Raw genomic sequence first — 20,743 nt, forward strand, 5'->3', positions numbered from 1 at the left:
TTTTCCTCCCATTTAATTAATACAAAGCAAGTTCTATTTCCCTCCAATTTGATAGTAGCATTAAATTACAAGCAGCCGGCTGAAATTGTGTAAGATAATATGAAATTTTGACATTTTAGGTAAAACATGTTTCTGAGGTCATTTTTCTATAGAAGATGGCAGGAGTGTGTAACTAATTTCCTAATTTACTTTTAAATTTACAATACGTAAAGATGTAAAAGGGTTTAAAAAAACACAAAGGTTTAAATGCTTTATTTTCTTAAAATCATATGAGCCGCAAAACAACTGAACAATCCAAATGTTAACCAACCTCTTCTACTTTAAAATGTTTCTTATTTAGAAGGGCATAAGAAGTACGACCTCTCTTTTGTAAATTCAGATAAGAAACACACTGGTAGGAGTGTGATTCATTCTCAATCGTATATGTTTAAGGTCGTTCGTTTGAAAAGCCTTTATTATTAACAGAAAATATCAAAATTGGCTTTCTGAAGACCAATTTGCCACATGACGTCTAACACACTTGGAACCAAATTAAAAGCATCTCTGCATTTGCATTGGGCAATGCACTACATGTTAGAACCACAGCCATGTGTTTATGGAGTCGACTCTCCTGGTCTCGAGATGCACTCTGTTTTTTACAGCCTAACAGGAATAGCTTAGCACATGCAGGGCAAGAGGCTGGGAAGCCCTGGCCTCTCACCCCAGCAAGGAAGCTCAGGGTCACTGCAGGTTCCCACACTGCCTCCATCAGCATTGGTTTAAGCCCAGATCTTACCCTCCTTCCACCTCTGGAGAAAGTATTGCTGCCTATTGGGCACAAAGGTTAGGTAGGAGGAGGGGGAGAAAAGGAAAAGCCGAGAAGGTGGGAGAGGAGAAGAAGAAGATAAAGGGAAAAGGTGAATAAACCTGGTCCTGGCAATTTCTACTGCATCATGCAGGTTTTACTTTGAATGGCTATAATATCCAGGCATTTGAAAGCTTAGCGTCCACTGGTCTGCATATTTGGGTCCAACGTAGAGGCCAGAAACTAATCTTCCACATTTGCCCCACCGACAATCAGGGTATTCATTCATTTGAACAGGAGGGAAAAAGAGAGAGGGTGAGAGAGACATGAGGAAAACTGGATGTAAAAATGTGCCTTTATTCCTGGGAGATCCAAGAATCTAGGTCCTTTGCAGTCATTTCAGAGACAGAAACTCGTACCTACTGACCGAGTTGTAGCCTCAAGATCTCTTACATGTTTGTGTCCGTTTCTAACTTCCCCAGGAAAGAGGGAAGGCTGCTGTCTAACCTTAGTGCAGTCTCTCTTCTACACTGTTTTTCCTCCCTTTTGCCGGGCACTGATCACAAGTATTGTGTGGTTCCTGGAGCTAACCTAAACTGATTTAAAAGACGACAAGCACTAACAATGGAAATTATATTCCAACCTTTTAGTGCCCAGCATGTGCTTGTCCAATAGCCCAGCCTCCAGGAGACTGGAGTTTGTCTGTCTGTCTGTCTGTCTGTCTGTCTGTTTTGATGGCTTGGAGATGAAGGTAGGCAGCCACTCAGTTTCCCTCCTGTTTCCCTCTGTTTCCTTCGGAGCACCCTGGCCAGGGTGGGCCCTTGCAGACCTGTGAGCAGTTGCTCTCTGCTAGACTGGCAATATTTTAGGGTCTAAATCTATTGATTCTAAGCCTCTTCCATCCAAAAGGGTCAAACACAAACATATTGATGGCACTGATTAGATGAATGACTGGATCTTACTGGAGAGCCTCTAGGCTGCCTGCCACTCTCTCTCCACCTCCTTCTGTCTTGCTCTAGTCTCTCAAGGAAAGGAAGATCCCAACAGCAGGAGCTAAGGAATAGGGATACCCTAGCATCCTAGGTACTTGGTCTATTTCTCCTGTAGATGTTCTCTTCCCACTACTGGGACACACACACACACACACACACACACACACACACATCTGCGGGCAGCACGCTCTCCTAATTCTTTTTCCAAAATCTCTGTCCCTTCACCTCTCTGGCCTTAACGTCCCTTGCAAGGGACAACCACTGCCCTTCCCCCAGTTAGACACCAGTCAGCCCCGCAGCCATGGCGGCAGCCGCAGAAGAATAGAGAGCTCTTGCTGCACCATACAGCTTGGCTCTGGGCGAAGAAGTCGTGGGAGTCAGACAGTGGTCCAGGAGAGGGCTGCTCCAGCCAGCAAAACATTTATTCAACTGGGCAAACGTTTTCCGGGCACCCACTATGGCAATTTTAGGTGCTGCTGTTAGGTCCTAGGAAGAGAAAAAAAGAGGAACGGAGGTCAGCAGTGCCAGCATAAGAGGAGCCCCGCATGAAGCCACTGACTTGGGGTTTAACTCCACACGTTTTGGGGTCGTGTTTTTCCAAGCAAACTGGAGTGATCTTCAGGGAAAGCCAAATACACATGATGAAAACATCCTGTTTTGAGAAAGCAGGACCGGTGGAGCGCCGGTGACTGCCCACCAGCGCGTTAATCACTCAGGAAAGGGGCTTGGGAGCCCCAAGGCTTGAATTTGGTGCATTCGTGCAATTTGGAGCTTTTCGACTTCGTATTGATCCCTAAACTCAATTTTGAAAACAGCCTCCCTCGCAGAAGTGTGGGCTGTGTTATCCCAGTATTTGCACGCATCGATTGGGCTAAAATAAAATGCATCATACGCTCCTCAAAGAAGGAAAGAGACAGGGACAGTCACAAGAGGAATAGCAGAAAGTGCATAGTTAATATGGGTTGTACACGAATCCGCGAAACAAGTGCTTTAAACCCAGGGGGATTTCACGTAATAGCTAATTTGGTGAGAGAGCGAGTGTGCGCAAGCAGAGGGCCATCTTAGAAGGCCAGGAAGATAGGGAAGATACAGGTTTTTCTGACTGGAATTAACATTTCCTTGTGATTTGCATTTGCTAATGTCCAAACCCTGACGCACAGTCCACCTAACCCAGTCTCTCCACCGCCCCCCCCCTCCCCCAAGTAGGCTCACGAAGAAATTCTCTTCCCTGGGCCACTGCCAGAGCTCAGAAGCCGCTGCTGCTTTTCCCCTCGATGCACCGGGTCTCAAGTCCCGGGAAGGCCGCGGGCCGAGCCCAGGGAGGCGCTCTCCGTCCGCCCTCTCCAGGCCTGCAGGACCCCGCGGGGTCCTCGCCTCAAAGTTCATCAAATGACCCCAGCGCCTGCCTGGTTTTGCCCATACACTTCCTGGGTCCCAACTCACTGGAAGGACAGCTGGAGAAGATGGGGAAAGGAGATAAGACTATCTTATCCTGGACCAAAGAAGAAATTCTTTTCCTTGTCTCACACCCACACACCCACACAAAAACCTTTCCTCTCATTTCTTCAGAGTCCATTTCAGGTTTCTGAGAGAGAGAGAAAGAGAGAGAGAGAGAGAGAGGGAAGGAGAGAGAGATCGCGCGTGAGAGAGAAAGGAAGAAAGAGTGGGGGAGAGAGAGGGAGAGAGACAGCTTTTAAACAAAAGACAAGGAGGCGCAGGCGGGGGTCTGGAACTCCCCTTCGGGGGGCTGCTCCGCCCGGAGCCCCTCCAGCCTCTCGGCCCGGCATTTTCGGGCGTTCCGCAGGCCTGGCCAAAACCGCCTGAGCCTGCGCTCCACGCGGCTGGAGAAGTGGAGACAATGCCCAAGAACCAGTTCCACCCCGGCGCGGCTGGAGCCGGCGCCCGGCCCGGCCGGCCTGTGTCCGAGGCTCTGGGAGCGGAGAGGGGCGCCGGGCCCCGCTCCGCCTCCCCGCGGCCCAAGCCGCCCGGGTCGCCCCGGCGCTCCCGGTTCTCCGCGGCCCACTTAGCGAGCCGCTCTCGGGGGCCCGCGAGTTCAAAACACGCCTTCTCCTTAATGAAAGCCTGGAAACCCTCTCCACTTGCTTCCCAGGCCGAGTCGCCGTCTCCAGAGGTCGCCCGGGCGCGCTCGGCCCGGCGTCCGCTTCCGCGCTGGGCCTCCGAGGCCGAGCGGCCATTTACTGCCCTCTGATTGCGCCGAGGACCAGGTTAGCTCATAAAGCCTTTCACACTCAACAATGGGGATTTTCTCAACAATTAACAAGAAACAACATAATAAAGCCATTTACAAAGACCTTGCTATTTACTATAAATTAGGCACTCTTTAAGAGACCAGTGCGTAATTTCACACACTTTACAACTGGGGCTGCATTTTAAACACCCGGGAAAAGCAAGCTTGTTGCACTTTCCTGTGACCTATCTGCGGTGCACCTCTGTTTCCCCTCTTCCTCCGGGAGCAGCTTTGTTTGCATTGCTGCACTCCCACCTCCCCAACCAGGGGTGGTTTTCCAGGTCACTGTCGCCCGTTTCCCGTTTCCAGGTCATCATTCCACTTGCAGAGGCTCAGAGAGGTTCCAAGGACAGGAACCACGGCGCCAAAGAAAAGCAAGCCTTGCCCCATCACACTTCCCCCCTCTTTGGGAGTTCTGCTGGGCCTTCGCCTGCGCACCCGTGCCCTCCCCAGACTCCGGGCCCGCAGGTCTTGGGCCACTTCCCAGAAGGCGTTCACAGCCGTGCTGGCTGGCCCAGTGTGAAGCCTCATCTCTTTGCCACTTGCGTCGCACGCACGCATTTTGGAGACCTGGGCCAGCCCTCCGCCCAGAGCAAAAAAGCTGGGCCCCATTTGCCTGGGACAGAGAGATGAGGCCTGGGCGAGAAGGTGAGAAATGGCTAGGCAGTGTGTGCGTGTGCCGGGGTGGGAGATGACTTCAGAACACACAAAAGGAGCGCAAAGTGAGAGGAGGCGGTCCAGTCCCTGAGGACCGGCCGCGCGCCCTGTCGCCTCTGCTCCCGGTGGGCCTGGCCTTGAGGCCACTGGGACAGGAGGCTGCGTGGAAAGGAGCTGGGGGTCGTGCGCTCAGGGGTACGGGGCTGTTCCGCCCCGGGGAGCCAGTAGGTGACAAATTCAGAGGAGAGCAGGATCTGGCCGGGGGAGGGGGGAGTCACAAAGAAATTTGTTTGCCACCATGCAAAATGGCGGCATTTAAACATCTTTCCGGTGTGGTGGCCCAGGCCAGAGAGCTAAGAGTTGCCCTGGGTCAGCACGGTGGCCAGAGCTTGGCACCTAGGTGGAAAGCGAGGGGGAAAGGGACCCCGAAGCCGCCACGTCCCCCGGGTCGGCCCTTCGCCGGCTAGGCCGTCCCCTGCGTTCCCTACCAGCCCGCCAGTCCCAAGCCCCGCGCCAGCAGCCCCTGGACACTGACCCCTGTTTACAAACACAGCCCGGGGGCGGGGTGGGGCCGGCCGGAATGCGGGCTGGCGGGGTGGGGGATGGCAGCTCTCTCCCGAGGACGCCACCAGCAGAGAGGAACGAGGAGTTGGTGCGAGAGAGCGGGCCCGGCAGCTGGAAAGGACTGAACGCCTTGTTTTTGAAACTGTCAATTCCCTCAACCCCTATTGTGAGGGCTTCATGCAAAACATCTCAGGCCTTTTAAAGTAGGAGCTTGTGAGGCCGCCACAGTTTGAAAAGGAGCGAGAGAAGAGCGGGGGCCTAGGGCATGGGCAAAGAATGATAGCTGGGCCCCCCTCCTTTTTTTTTTTTTTTTTTTTTTTTTTTTTTTTTTTTTGCAAAAGACTGCCTGCCAAACAGGTAAAATGCAGCCCTTCCCCCCACCTCCTTGAGCTTCCCTACGTCCCTACCCCCCAGGCTAGTTTGCAAATGCCCTTTGGCCTAGGGAGCAAACCAAAACCAAAGCTAGCGTTAAAAATAGTTCTTCCTTCCAGGAAGGGGAAAATCCTGGGGAAGACCTGGGTGACCGGGCGGACTCCCTAAGGTGGATGGCCTGTTCCTCCTTGTCAATTTCCTGAAGTTAGTTGATGGGGAGCCTTTAATTCCCACCCCCCCCCCCTCCAGTTTGGCTCTAAGAAACTCTTTTTCACATCTTTTATCAGCAGGAAGTTATTTTCAAGGTGAAGCAAAACTCACATTTCTAGCTTTTGTAGATACTAAAGCTTTATTATTATTATTTTTTTAATGTGAGGGTTCTGTTTGTGTTTTTTTACCATGTAGGATTTTTGTTTTTGCTTTCTTTGAAAGAAAAAAAAATGCTTTTGAGGCATGAGTCTCTATTTTTTCCTGCATTCAAACAAAACTATCATTCTCCTATCAAGCAGACACTTCAATTCTTGTGACCAGAACTTTGAAAATTTTTTAGACCATTGAAAGTCACCCAGACACGGGTAAGATAAAAATCCACACACCAAGCCCATCTAGTTTGTGTTATTGCCGTTTAGTGGTGGCTCCTTGTTGTTGATTTAAAAATAAACAACCATTATTGAGATTACTGCACTGTAATCAAGTAAGCCAGTAGAAAAGAACACCCACTTTAAAGAGTAAATAGTTGAAAAAGAGCAAGCTCCATTTTCTCAGAAGGCAGATAACCTGACTGGAAGACAAAGTGCACACATCTCTTAAAAAAATAATTAAGTCTTCATTTCAGAATCTTCTCAGGAAACTATTTTTACAGGAGACCCAAAATAAGCTTGTTTCCCCAAATAGTCATAGATTCCTTCATTTTCTTTATGTTTGTAGGTGGTGAGCTTTAGACATAGGACTAAGTGACCCTGGGACCATAGAGTGCCTTAAAAAAAAATGCTATCACCTGAAAACATCCAAAGGTAAAAATGCGATCTATCAATGGAGGTAACTTTGTTTTTCTCTCAATAAGGCTTAACTTTTTGAACAACCGGGACACTTATAGCATCTTAGAAAACATTAATCATAAAACAACCAAAATGAAATAAACTGTACCGAGAATAATTCCCACAGCAGAATGGGAAAACAGCTAAGGGACTAAAGAATACCTTGTATTTGCAAGTTACTGAATACTGTTTGGTACACTCTCCTAACAGAAGCCCCAACTCAGATTTTGCTGTGGTTGGCTGGCTTGTTGTAGTACTGTGGGGTGAAATCTGTGTTGACTATTTAATTTCTTTCCTTTTGATGGTATCACTCTGGAATGCCTCGGCCTCCATGCTGCTCAATTCCCCAGCTCCTATAAACTGAAACTATTGATTCTCTGAGGGCTGGAGACCAAGTGTCAAAGCTGGAAGCCGATATTTTATGTCAGAAATTCCATGGGGTATATTTGTTTTAAATTGTGCTTATTCTACCTAGCGGTCCTCTCACACCCCAAGATCTGTAGACTTCAAATATATCCTCAATTTATAATATGGGAACAATGATTCCATAGCCAACAAGAAAAGTACTAGTCTTAGAAGTCATCATGCTTTGAACTCTCTTGACTTAGCAGTAATTAAAGAATAGAAATTACAGACTTCCAGTGTGTGTATATCACACTTTTTACAGACTGATTTTGCAGGACAAATCACTGCACCCAAATTCTGTATGGCCTTCCAAAGAGGAAAGAACTCAGGCTGTGAAGCTGACTGTTCAGCTTTCTAGGGGCTTTAACTGTAACTTGTACTGGTCTTTGGAATGATACACAAACAGGAATTCAAGGAGGACATCCCCCCAATTTTGCTTTGACCATATCTATCATCCCAATAAAAAAAAAAAGGATCCAGTGAACCTACATCTGGCACCATTCAAGAAGGAAAGGAAGGGAGGCAGTTCAAAGCATGTGTTTACTCCATCCAAATGTATTTGGATGCAGGTATTCTCAGCCTCTGTCCTTTACAGTAAGAGTAAAACCACAGATCATATACAGCAATTAGAGCTGAGACCATCCAGATCGAACTGAAACATTTATAGACAAAAGACAAATTTCAAAGGGAGTAGGAATTAGAAGGTAAGGGGCAAGGAATAAAAAAAAGAGTCCATTTCCATGAGAAATAGTGACTTAAATTCACACAGTAAACATCTCATTGATGTTTTGTTTTGTTTTACGATTTATGACCTATAGATGCAACTTCTTAGGAATATGATGGCAAAAATCTGAGATCCATAATTAATTTGTCAGACTAAGGGGGGGGTGGACCAAAAATTGCCAGATTTAACATTCATTAAAATAGCACTTGATCTCTGCTTCACTGTCTTAAACCTGAAACTTTTTGCGCTTGATTTGGAACAAGTTTGCAAAGTTCTGTTGTTATTTAGAAAGAAATCCAGTGTTTTGCACAGAACCTGCCTGGCCTCATCACATGGTGTTACAACAAAACACTACACCCAACAAATGCATTTCTTTCAGGCAAAAACATGACAAATGAAAATGCCAACAAAACCATTCATTCCTGTTAACCGTTCTTCAATCTGGAATAAGTAGAAATGTATGGAACCAGGAATTTTAAACAGTGTTTTTAATTGAAAATAAAGCTAAAGCATGCTTTTCAACAGTGCAAATTTCCATAATTTTGATTTGCTGCTTCCATCATCACAAGATAGCACACCAGCATGGCCCTTACCAAGGGCTAGACCCTAGCCATTTGCATGTTGAACTACTTTGATTTTAAGTGCAAATATAGATAGTCACCTCTGATTGTCACTTGCAGTAGAAACTCTCCTGCTTTATCACAGGATGGTCTGAAAACAGAAGTTTCGAGAGATGCGGAAAAAGTAAAAGGTAATAAAACCCAAGTGCCTGAGTTCTGATACCAAAGAGCCCTAAAATAACTGTTATTTTTCATTGGGGATATGCTTAGAACTCTGACCCATTGTACTTTTCTCGGTTGTATTTACTGCTCTGTCATTATGAAGAGTCAGACCATAAAATATCCTGCTATTAAGGGAACTATTTAATTGTTTTGCAAGTTTGAGGAGTCAAACTTGAGGAGTCAGACCACAAGGTAAGCAGGACAATAGTGAATAAGAGTCACCTTATTTATAACCTTTGGGTGAGAACACAAAAAGGACTTTTTCCAATTGCAAGGAATAAAATCCCATCCTTTACAAGAAAAAAAAAAAAAGCAATCTCATATTCCTTTTACTCAGTATATATGAGGCAGCTTTTACCAGCATTCAAGCAGGACTCCCCAACCTTTCCACTCAAAAAAAGAAAGAAAGAGATAGAGGGAAAGAAAGAAAGAAAGAAAGAAAGAAAGAAAGAAAGAAAGAAAGGAAGGAAGAAAATTAAGTGCAACTACTCTTGGAGAAGGAATGAGGGGAGCAAAAGAAAAAGACACCCCACAAAAAAGAGCTCCAGAAAAGAACATTTTGGGCTCACAGAAACTTCTTTCTACCTCACTGTGTAACCACGTAACCTAACAAACTTTCACTGAATTAACAGTTACACTTTCAGGTCTGAAATCTAGTGCATAAACTTAATGGCTCATTGTAATATTTATTATTCAACCTTTTGACATTTATTTGTAGCAGTTGAATTGAGGTACCGGGTGCATTATTAGCATTGAAACAGTAAAGTGTTCCAGCTCTACCTTAATAACTGAGTTTTACTTGAGTCTTTAGCCTGAAGTAGTCTGTGGAATGTAAACCAACCCTTCTCCCACCCCGCCCCCACCCTCCTCCAGGAAAAAAAAAAAAAAAAAAAAAAAAAAACCCGCAATGGAAAAAAAGTAATCCGATTTCTGTCTTCAAAATGCGATAAACCAGGGCTCCAAAAGGGGTGTAACACATTAATGGACTTGTACAAACCATCCTGTGCAGTTATACAACAAAAGGAAGGTAATATGGTTCAAGAAAATATCTTCCAAAACACTTTTATGAATTAAATTTCCTGAATTTGTGACTCGGTGGAAGAGGTATTGCAGAACCGCCCAGCTGCCATTTCCATATAGGATGGGCTTTGTGAGGAGGTTGGGAATCCTTAGTGGTGTTTAAGGAATACGCCGGCCACAAATCCCCATCCTTCCCAATAATGAGTGATGGTGGACAAGGAAAATTTGCCATGAAATTAAATGGCCTTTTCACTGCTGATGCTACATTGCTGGCTACCTTTTTGCGTCTGTTTATAACTGTAAAATCATCCAGTGTTCCTTCATGTGTTTCGGTTTTACCTGTAGGACGAGGGCTTCTAGCTGATTTCAAATTTGGTTTGACTGGAGGTGTCTGAAGTACGGGTCGTTTTCCCAGTACTAGTGTCCGGTAATTTTTTCTCACCCTGGCACCAAATTTATATTCCCCATCCTCGGGTTTTGGAGAACCTAAAGTGCATGAGAGGCCCTGACTCTGAGCCGGTGGGTTTAAGGAAAGCGTTTCTTTCTCAGGGCATGCAAAACCTTCTTCCTTGGCTGTGGTTAACAAGGCGTCCTCCTCTTTACTTTCAGTCCCACTGTAAAACTCACCCTCTGTATCATTGCACTCGCACTTAAGCTTATTTGTAATAAGGTCAGGTTCATATTCTTCATTAGCACTACTGTCTTCTACTTTGATTTTAATATTGTGCAGAAATGGCAAGGTCTTGTCGCCCGCGTTAGTGCACGGATTCTCAGCTTTCGTGGCTGCTGCTGGTGCTGCTCCAACCACCTCAGAAGCGGTTGGGGAAGAGGACAAATCCGTAGCAAATTCAGCACAATGAGGGATTTTGGAGTCTTTTTCTGAATTTGCGGCTGCTCCTGAAGAATCATTATCGAAGAACCTAGCAGCTATTGTGTTGTTATCAGCACAGTGCGTAGTAGGAGTTGCTTGTAGGCATTTCCTAGCCTCTCGGAGTATTCTTTGTTGTGGAAATGCATTGTTTGTCTTTGGGCTAGGTGAAGAGGCCCCCTCCGCCAAGCAGTTAATTGTCAGGTCAGTTCTCTTTACAGTACTGGAAATTTCAGAGTGTGGGAATGTAATCTCAGATACCCTATCGTTCCTTATCTCTGTGAAACAACTCCCCAGGCTGGCCGGGCAGTACACCGGAGACGCTTTGGGGGCCCAGCTCTGCAGATTCCACTCCTCCGGCGACTCGGCTTTGACACTACTCTTGAGGTCGGGAAGTCTGCCGGCATCCTCGAAAGCAGCGGGTTTGGTTGCAGCGGCGGCGGAGGCCAGATGGTACAAGAAGTTGGCCTGCGCCTGCACGCTGGGAGGCTTGCCGAAGCTGGTGCGTCTGAAACGGATGCTCTGCACCGACACTTGGCTGGAGCCGGAGCTGGAGTCCGACTCCGTGGACGAGTCCTCCTCCTCCGAGCTGACTTCGCTGGAATCCGAGGCCCCACTGCCCCCCTCCTCCTCCTCCTCCTCCTCCTCTTCCTCCTCCTCCTCCTCCTCTCCCTCCTCCTCCTCTTCCTCCGAGGACACGGAGTTGCTGGAACTGGACAAACTGGAGCCAAAATCGGAGTCGTTGGCTGCATGGTCCGAGTAGGAGCTGGACTCCGAGTCGCTGCTACAACTCTCGGGAAAGCTGCCGAGATGGGGCTGCGGCCGGTGGTGATGAGGAGGGTGGTGATTCTGCTGCGGCTGTTGGGCCCGGTGGTGGTGGTGGTGGTGGTGGTGATGGTGGTGGTGGTGGTGGTGGGGAGGCGGGCAGAAGCTGTTAACCAGATGAAACCCCTCCAGGCAAGTGGCCCCGGCGGCCGCCGCCGCCGCCGCTGCCGCCGCCGCCGCCGCCGCCTTGGCTTTGTAGGACCTGGGCAGCAGCAGCAGGCGGCGGGCGCCGGCGTGGGGCGCGAGCAGGCAGTCCTTGGCGCCCCCGCGCTTGCGCTTGCACCGGTAGGTCAGGCTCACCGGGCCTCCCGCGCCCGCCGCCGCCGCCGCCGCCTTGGGCTGGGGCCCGGCCGCCGAAGCCTGGTAGTAGGCGGCGGCGGCGGCGGCGGCGGCGGCGGCAGCGGCGGCGGCGGCGGCGGCGGCGGCCGGGTGCTTGCTGCACAGCAGGCTCCGAAAATAAGCAGGGTCCGAGTGAAAAGCAACGTAGTTTCCCTGGAGCGGGGCAGTTTCATAGTTTAGAGGGGGTTTGCAAGGCGAGCGCACGATTTCCGGGTAGTGCGAGCCCGGGTATTTGCTAAAAATCTGAGGTAGATGGGCGGCGGGGCGCGCGGCGGCGGCGCCCGGGCGCGGGGACTGCGCGCTGATTGGCAGGGGCCGCGCGGATCCGCTCAGGCCCCGCCAAAGTTGGTGCTTGTCCTTCCAAAAACCCGGGCGGGGGCTGGCGGCGGCGGCGGCGCGCTCTGGCGGCGGCGCCTTTGTGGCCAGGGCCCGGCCGACCCTCCTGCGCTTGGTCTTGAGGACACGCTCGGTTTTGCAGGAGGTGTAGAGTGCCTCCACGTCTTCCCGGGAGATGAGAGTGCATTTGGCGGCGTGGAATGCGATGCTGTTGATTGCCTTGAGTTTCCGCAACTCCTCCAGATCGCAGTGGTGCTTTTTCACTTTCAAATGATCCATGCGCTTGTGCACGGTCGTCCTCGGGATGTTCTTCAGCAGATCCGTGAAGACTTGGGAGAGGGCAAACATTTGCTTTCCTTTAATGATGAGGTAGCCGAGCCTCACGCCATCCACCTCTTCAAAACCTGACTTCAGGTCTCCCATCTCGGGCACTAAATGATCCCCACCATTTGCAGTAAATATATACGTGACGCATACATACACATGTATGTATGTTAATCCTCCACCAGATGCTGCGTGTGTCTCAAGGCATCCTGCTAATAAAATAACAAAGACTGTTATTCCCGGCGAAGGGAGTGCCAAACTCTAGGCAAAATTATTGGAAAAAAAACAAAACAAAACAAAACAAAACATGAAATTACACTGACTTGATTCTTGCTTTTTTTTTTGGTTTTCGTATTTTTTTAAAAAGAGGGAAAAAACCATCCGGTTTCTGATCTGCCAGTGTGTTGGTCTAAGTCCCCGATGCAGATCAGTACCTGGGCCCCTCTATTCCTTCCTTCTCCATTGGAGCACTATGATAATGGAATGTGAAGGGAGAAAGAGAAAAGAAATGCAGCTGCTATTCCCGCCGCTGCTTTAGCTACAAATAAAATGACAGAGTGAAGTGAGCTCGTCCGGAGACACCTTCATCAATTAATTCCCCTAAAGCCAGCGCTGATTGGACACTCCTGACAGGTGATGCAATAAAAATTGATATTCCACCCCTTCCCCCCAAAATCTCCCACTAATTAGCATACCCTTATACTGCCACCTCCCCTCCCAAAGTAAATAATACAGTCGGTATATAAATCTTTCCATTAAACTATCGGAGCTCAGAAACAGCCTGACTCACAGACTTCATCTGAACCAGTGTGTGTACGCTTAAAAAAAAAAAAAAAAAAAAAAAAAAAAAAAAAAAAATCCCTGTATATTCGCCTTTAAAGGAATATTGCCTATTTTTTCCTTTATTTGCATTTTACCGCTGCAGCTATTATCATTTCAAAGAAAAGCATTTTAAAAACATTATCAAGCCTAAATAGACATACCCCACCCCCTTTTCCTTGGGAAAATGGAGCTTAAGCGAAAATGTGCAGAATAGCCTGGTATTTCCCTTATGGGAGTGGAGGAGACCGGCTGGGAGCTCCAAAGTTAAACCCGCGCAGTGAACCACCCCAGTACAGACTTACGTTTTGAATTTCTCTCGATTTTCCTTTTTTTTTTTTTTTTTTTTTTTTTCCTGAAATGCCTTTTACAACCAGAAACAAAGTTATTTGACCAAGGAAGCAGTTCAAGGCTCCAGCTCCGAAACACTGTAACAATTCAACTGGATTTGGGTTCTCTGCTGGGGGGTGGGGTGGGGACGAGGTAGCTGCACGTCAGACCCATAACAAAGCATAGATAAGCCAGAAATGTGTACACTTTTCACAATTAACCAGGCAGGATTAGAGGCCAGATCGTCCTAGAGTCCCCAGCACAGCCTTTGCCAGGGTCCTGTTCACCACAGGTCAGAATTCCAGGGAGCAGACTGCTTCTGCAGCGAAGAATAGAAAATGTAAAACGCCCAAGGTGCTTCCAGAGGTTTTACGTAATAACGATGAAAAGAAAGTGCTGATGTACGATGCAGACTATTCCAGTGGTCTGTGATGCTTTCGGTTGCGAGTTTAAATGAGTCTTCCACAACTCTCATTTTTTCCATGAAAGCCAAGCATCTGCTTAAAAAAATAATCACTTTGGATGAATATCAATGCTGTTTAACCTCTTCTTAGTCGAGTTAAGGCACATTTTGGTGTCTTTTCAAGGATATCCAAAATATTGCCAAATGAGAGCAAGGGTCTTCCCAGTTGCATTATCAGGATCCCAAGGTGGTTTGTTGGCTCCTTTGCAAAATTCGGCAAAATCTTCTTAACTGTTCGGTGTTTGCAACTACAGCATAAATGCAACCCAGGCATTTATATGTTTCCTTGTTCCTCCAAAAATAGACACATCCGTGTGGTTAAAAGAATAAACGGATATTTCTGAGCCTGCAAGAAAAGAATTGTACAGTAATTTCTTCCTTCCCATTCAGAAGTTCCAGTTTCCCCTGCTCTGGTCTGGCTAGCACAAGCAGGTATGGCTCAAAAGAAAAGGGAAAAAAAGATAAAAACAGAGGAATCAGACATATAAAAAGGTAGTTTGCATGAAATCTCGGCCATAGTTCCCCACCCCCACCCTCATCTCCCTAGTAATTTCCCAGGAATTTTGAAGAGAATTGGGAATTTCAAGAAGTGCATCCGGAAATTAAGGAAGTCTATTTAAGAGAGTCTGTAACTCAGAGGTTGGGATTTGAAAAGTCAGCCCTGGACTACTGTTGCACTCAGCACAGATGTAATCGCCGCTCTTCAACTTAATCAATGTGTGTACAAACCACGATGTCTAGTTCTTGCCTTTGAAATCTAAGGCTAGCATTTCCATCCAAGAAATCAGAGCTACAGCAAATTACATTTTTGTCCCTTGAATGAGAGAAGGATCATTGAATGGATCTCGTGATATTTCAGGCTTTAAACGTAACCGAGAGGCAGCAATGAACAATGCCTCGTCACAGCTAATACCATCCACCGAGTTGGCTTTCTTTTGCATCTGGATCTATCACACCGCGTTTTTCTCTTTCACTTTCACAGGAGGCAAAATGCAAAAGGTTTAAGTAGAAAGCAAAGTTTCCAGAAAAAGCAGATGCTGGTGTTTGTTTTTTAAAGTCTAATGACCAGAGTCTTTCCATTGCCAGCGACAATAATGTCGTTTTAAAATTCCTCCTGATGCACTTATATACTGGCAGCTCTCTTCCTCCAACCCCACCCCCGTCCAATTCCCCTCCTCCAGCTTTGAGATTTCGACCAAAGAGTCAAACAGCCAAGAAATAGTAAACTCAGAAAAAGCCTTTGAGAAGACATTACAAAAGGTTGGCTAGAACATCCTTATCCTTATTTAATTTTTTTTTGGCCAGGTAGTTCTAGTTGTTCTCCATTCCTATTTAGATTTACACACGCGCGCGCGCACACACACACACACACACACACACTCCTACTCTTGCACATGGCAACATGATTTAGTAACCTTTTCAAAATTACCTTTTTTTTTTTTCTCTCTCCCTTCCTCTGTTTCCACCTTTAAAACACTGGCAACATAGGTGGTTGTTAAAACTAGTAGAATATTGTGTTTTTTTTTTTTAACCAAAGGTACAATCTGTTGGGTCAAGTAGAAAGAAAAATAAAGGCCTGATGACTTGGGAGATGTGTCTATATATACAATTTATGCAGGTATCTTTGTATGTACACTCAGGCACCTTTACACTTATACATTTTTAATACTCTTATTACATATCTTTCTTCTTGTCTAATACATTCTTTTGTTCCTTTAACTTCCCCATTATTGTGTGTGTGTGTGTGTGTATGTGTGTGTGTTAAGGCGTGAGTGCGTGCATTCACATGCACGCGCACGCACGCACACACACACACACACACACATACATAGAATGTGACAGACAGCTTTCTTGTGGCCATCAGCACACGTTGCATATCCGGGGTCTTCTCCAGGCACATTGGGGGTCGATCCCGATAAAAAGATCTAGCAGAGGCCCCTGAGCGCTCACACATGAAAGGCAGGGGACTTTAAGATGGATTTGCATGCACACAGGGGATTTCGATCAATAGCTACCAACATTTATGGCTTAGATTATTAATGTGAAAGCTGGCCAAAAGAATGGGGATGAAAAATTAAAGGTGTCTGTTATCAATTATGCTTAAAGTTATGCAATAATTTACTTACTTTGCCTGGATGTGCAGATCCAGATGTATAAAGTACTATTCTTCAAAAGCCAGGGGGTTTCTTTGATAAATTTGTTGACCATGTCAGCCGCCTCAACAATCAAAGATGAACCCAATTCAGATGATGGACTGTATTCAAATTCTTTTTTAAGAAAAGATATATCAACTTCTGTTTCTCAAATGCATATACATATGTGGGCAGATATGCCCAAATTAACATTTATGTGTGTATCCATCTCTAAGAGTACAGAGAATTACCTTATTGAGAATTTAGGAATATATATGATAAGCATGGAGTTTGTTAATTACATGTAATTATTTTCTCAGTGAGGAATGCACAATCTACTCACTATCATAAAAAGTATTTTAGCTTTGGAAACAAAGCTGCTGGCTAAAGGAAAATCCTCTGTGGCAAATACAGATAGAAGTATATTCTTAATGTCCTCTTACTTCTGCATTTGTTGTAAAAAAAAAAAAAACAGTACTTTCAGTTTTTAAAGTGATGGGTTATGAAGATATGTACATATTTGTCTTTACTTACCCTGTGTGAATGTGGTAAATTTACCTTCGGATGTTCTATTTTGATTTATTTTCACTGTATTTTATGTTTAAATACCATTGCAATTCAGTCTGACCTCTTTCCTCTGGAGCGAAGTAATGCACAAGGCATTTACAGTCTTTTAAATGGTTAGCTGGGAAATGCAGTAGCAATTTGCAGGAGTAGTTTACTAATGGGGAAAGTTCTTTTGAAAACCTGAAGGAAAACCTAAGAGTACTTTTGCATTTCTACACTACAACTGTCATATAATTAAAGTATTGAAGAGCATTAAAATAATCCTTTTCCTTCCAAGCTTTCACCCATACACATATAATTTAAATGAGGATCATCCCCCCACATCACCATCACCACCACCTAACTCTTCACCATATACATTTGTTTTACTGATTACTGGGCACATTTTGTTCCAAGTGAATTCAGACAGAAAAGACTAAGGACATCACAAAGGCCTCAACAATGTAAGTATACTGGTTAGGAGAATAAAAGAAGCCCCTTGTACTGTTAGCCAAAAGTAATTATAATACATCTAACACATTCTAAAATAATAATAATACAAAGCCTCACATGGCTGAATTAATTTAGGATATAGGACAATAAAATCTTGTGATAGTCAACAGTTCCTCATCAAAATTCATCTAATTTCACATGTTTTCTACTTTTGGGGAGGGGAAAATGAGAATGGAGGAGGAAATGCTAAATTAAGGAGTAGCTTAAATTATAACTTAGTATATTTTCCTTAATTTTTTTCTTTTTGTCTCATCCACACAAATCAAGGCAAGTCTCCAAAAGGGCCCATCCTTCTGTTCTTAGGCATTTTGAAATCCTGTTTTTAATAGAAGTTTGGGACACAGAGTGTATGCCATGTTGTCTACTGACCCATAATCAAAATGCAGTGACCTTCTACCCTTTTTTTGCCCCCTGACCCATCTTGAATTCAATGCAGGCTTTATAAATTTGCAAATCCTTGGAGGTAAAGGGGTTTTTGTGAGGCTTTGTTCTGAAAAAGCCCTAAGAGTGTACTTTCTAAATTAGACAAAGGTAAAGCAACAAAACCTAGTGGACAAGATTTTATACAGGTGAGCAATAGACAACTCTTCAGTTAACATATTGTAAGCTAAAAAGCAGTTATAAACATGGGAGACAAGAAGGTTATACATTGCATTAAATTAGAGTGTGGTACAAATCTCTTTCATGATGTAAGAAATGGTTAGGCCACAATCTTCCTGCTCTCCTCATCTCAAGGGCTGTGGGGGACCCTAGTGACCAAGGCAGGAATGGGGGTGGGGGGAAGGGCATAGAGAGAGGGGAGGGAGGGAGGAAGGGAAAGAAAGAGAGGAGCGAGCAAAAAGCGATCTGAATCTACTCGCACATTCCCTTATCTTTCCTGCTATCAGCCAGTTTAAAGGACACCATAATTATGATGGTGATAAAAACAATGCCTGCTTATGTGTGCTGAATAAATAAAGAATGTTTACAGCTAAAGAATCTTTTAATTCCAATTAAATGCTATCAACGAAAAGCCACTTTTCCTACTGCAACAGCCTTTCCCCCCAATTATCTTGTTTTGTTGCAATATTTTCCTACGAGACACCAGGGCTTCTCACAATTGATCCTGAATGTTGAAAAAAAAAAAAAATCTGAGAAAGTAGAGTTCAGTGTTGATATATTAAATAATACACAAATATCAAAACCTACAATTTATTTGTGTTGCCCAAATTTGTGTTTATTTTGCACAAGGGTCAAATGTGTAGAAACCGCAGTGATGACACTGAGTGTTGAGGCCTACCTACAGGCTGCTGAAGCCATGGAGAAATTCTGAGCACCCAAGAGGGGAGAAGGGAAACATAAGACATGTGGGGCCTGATGGTCTCTGGAAAGGGAATCCTCTGGTTCTGTTCCCCTGGCTTCAGCCCAAATCCTTCTAGGAGCACTGGAGCCAATCACTGTCTTCCACTGCTGCAGCTACTGGGCGCACACAAAAAAAGCGGGAGATCAAAAAATCCCAAGTTCGCATTTATAGATACACAAGGATCATTTCATATTCATGACTCCAACAAATCACATCATAATCAGATTTAAACAAGGTTTGGGCAGTAATACCCACCAGGCTGGGCACTAAACACTGACAAGTATCACCCACTAACCAGAAAAGTTGTCGTTGTCCTTGTTGTTGTTGTTGTTGTTATTGTTGTTGTTTTGAATCACAGAATGAAAATTAAGTCTTTGAACTTCGAAAAGCTTACTCTTAGCTTTTCAGGCCAATTTTTACACTAATAAATTTCAAATACACGCCTCTTTTTATGTCATTCTACAACGTTGTGATTCAAACTTCCATTTCTTTCCTTTTTCAGGTCTAGTGGTGTTTTGTTTGTGTTTTGGAAAAACACAGGACATAACAAACATTGTGGAAAACGCACTGGTTCAGTTACATGCCCTTACAAACCTGCCTTTTAACACCATCTGTCTAAGTAGCGCATTGCTAGGTATAAACTGAAAAAAAAAAAAAAACTTTGAAGAAATATCTAATGTTTCTTGGCAAATTCTATTTGGTGATGTGGTACAAAAATACAGTGGTAAAAAAAAATTCAGGGTATCCATAAGTTTTCTGGGTAGTTGCAGGCCCCTTTCCTTTTGAAAGTTTAGAGCTCCAATACCCTCAATTCTACTGGCAGAATTAGGATGGACCTAGAGGGTCCTAAACGTGACCGATTCACTAAGGCGGGGGGCTACAGCTTGCAGCAACGTGCTCCGCAACTTAATCCTACGCTAAAAGAGGGCAGAGAGCGAAAAAGAATGGAATACAAACTCTCCCGACATTCGTAGTTACTTTCAAGGTGGATTGTGTATTTTAAGGCTGATGGGAACGTCTGGTTTTTGGAGCAAAAAGAAGAGAAGGTAAGCGTTTGTCCTTGTATCCACCAGTTCGTAGAGAAACAATGAAAGAACAAAGGGAACCACTTCTCCATCTGAATATTTTCTGTGTCTCCCTCCGTTCCAAGCCAAAAAGCTGGCGAGGGGATTCGCTTTACTCTACCTTAGGTAGTTGTTGCTAGCCCTGTTGAACTGAGAATGAGGGGAAAAGTTGAGCGGCAGTGTAAATATAGACTAAATAATAATAATAATAAAGGCGTGCTGTGGCGAATCTCCACCGCGCCGGTCGCAGCAACTTACAGGAGAAGTTGCTAAATCTATGAAGGCAAAGCCCAGGAAACAACCTTTACAGTATAGATTTCGAACTCAGTCATTTAAATGGCCGTTCTTGCTGTCTGGAAGGATTTCTGCATACAAAATCCTTAGTACTGTCTATGGCAAGAGGGTGGTGTACTGTTTTGCTCGAAAAACTGTTCGCTATTGCTATGTGGAAAATAATTTTGTAAAAAGGAAAGGGGACTCAAGTATTGAGTGGCAGCGGTGGCTGGGAAAGGAGAGAGATTCGTATTTAAATATATTTGCTTTGGGGTACGGTGGTTATCAGCAAGTCCGCCTTTGTGGGTCTCTGTGGCTGAATGAGTAAGTGACCGAGTGCCGACGGCATTATATAAATGGATTGGTGTGCGGGGGGAGCCCCCAAAGCGGTCGAGCACGTGAAACATACATTTTTTTACTGCCCCCCAAGCAGCGACCAAGCCCCCCCTCCACCCCACCCCAAATCCGTATATTACCTGCCCAGTTACAGTGACACATGTTTATGTTTATAGTCCTGGTTTGTAGTAGCGTCAAGAGCCGCAGCAAGAGGAGGGGGAGGAGAGAGGAGAGGGAGGAGTAAATGCAACCACCCCCACTTGTTGTTAAAGCAAATTTACTGCGTTATTGCAAGCCCGGTACGGGGGGCTGGGAAGTGAGTTGAGAGGAAGGGTAGAGTTGGGTAGTGTGTTGGTGGTGGAAGGGGGTGGGGGGGTGGGGTTAGGAGATCCGGGACGGAGCTACTCTCTCCAGCGGCCCGGGAAAAGCAGCTCGGTCAATAGGGGAGCATGCTGGCGCGGTAGAAAACAAAAAGGTTCCTCCTGCTCGCAGCGTTCACGTGGGGGGCTCTGCACGCGGGGCTCCAGGGCCCTGACCTCTGACCCCGGCTCCTCTCCGCGCTCTCCCGGTGCCGCGCGGCCACTTTTTACCCAGGATCCCTCGCGCGGGCCGCGCTCGTGCCGAGCTCGAGTCCTTCTTAATCCTCCA

At 45.7% G+C, this 20,743-nt stretch overlaps 1 protein-coding gene across 6 annotated transcripts; it reads right to left on the reverse strand.

The window, feature by feature from the left end:
• Positions 1-237: 237 nt before the first annotated feature.
• On the reverse strand, positions 238-20,743 carry SKIDA1 (SKI/DACH domain containing 1). Of its 6 annotated transcripts, XM_023256420.2 has the most exons (4): positions 12,601-12,977; positions 11,707-12,489; positions 9,925-11,430; positions 238-2,262 (listed from the first exon to the last, which is right to left on the reverse strand). In XM_023256420.2, the coding sequence occupies exons 1-4, from the start codon at positions 12,656-12,658 to the stop codon at positions 2,243-2,245; spliced, it is 2,367 nt and encodes a 788-aa protein (XP_023112188.2). In that variant the 5' UTR covers positions 12,659-12,977; the 3' UTR covers positions 238-2,242. The 6 variants fall into 6 exon arrangements, with proteins under 6 accessions (XP_023112188.2, XP_044916922.1, XP_023112186.2 ...); XM_045060987.1 differs by lacking the exons at positions 238-2,262; positions 12,601-12,977 and adding exons at positions 13,402-14,235; positions 20,236-20,743 and having other exon boundaries at positions 8,254-12,489; XM_023256418.2 differs by lacking the exons at positions 238-2,262; positions 12,601-12,977 and adding exons at positions 13,402-14,235; positions 16,016-17,195 and having other exon boundaries at positions 8,254-12,489.

This window comes from Felis catus, chromosome B4 (assembly GCF_018350175.1).
Source record: "Felis catus isolate Fca126 chromosome B4, F.catus_Fca126_mat1.0, whole genome shotgun sequence".
NCBI classification, from domain to species: domain Eukaryota; kingdom Metazoa; phylum Chordata; class Mammalia; order Carnivora; family Felidae; genus Felis; species Felis catus.

Coding starts and splice junctions, on each gene's coding strand:
- SKIDA1 (XM_023256416.2), bottom strand. CDS start 12,658: ATGGTTTTTTCCCTCTTTTTAAAAAAATACGAAAACCAAAAAAAAAAG. Junction 12,490..12,600: donor AAAAAAAAAGCAAGAATCAA/GTCAGTGTAATT, acceptor TTATTTTATTAG/CAGGATGCCTTGAGACACAC.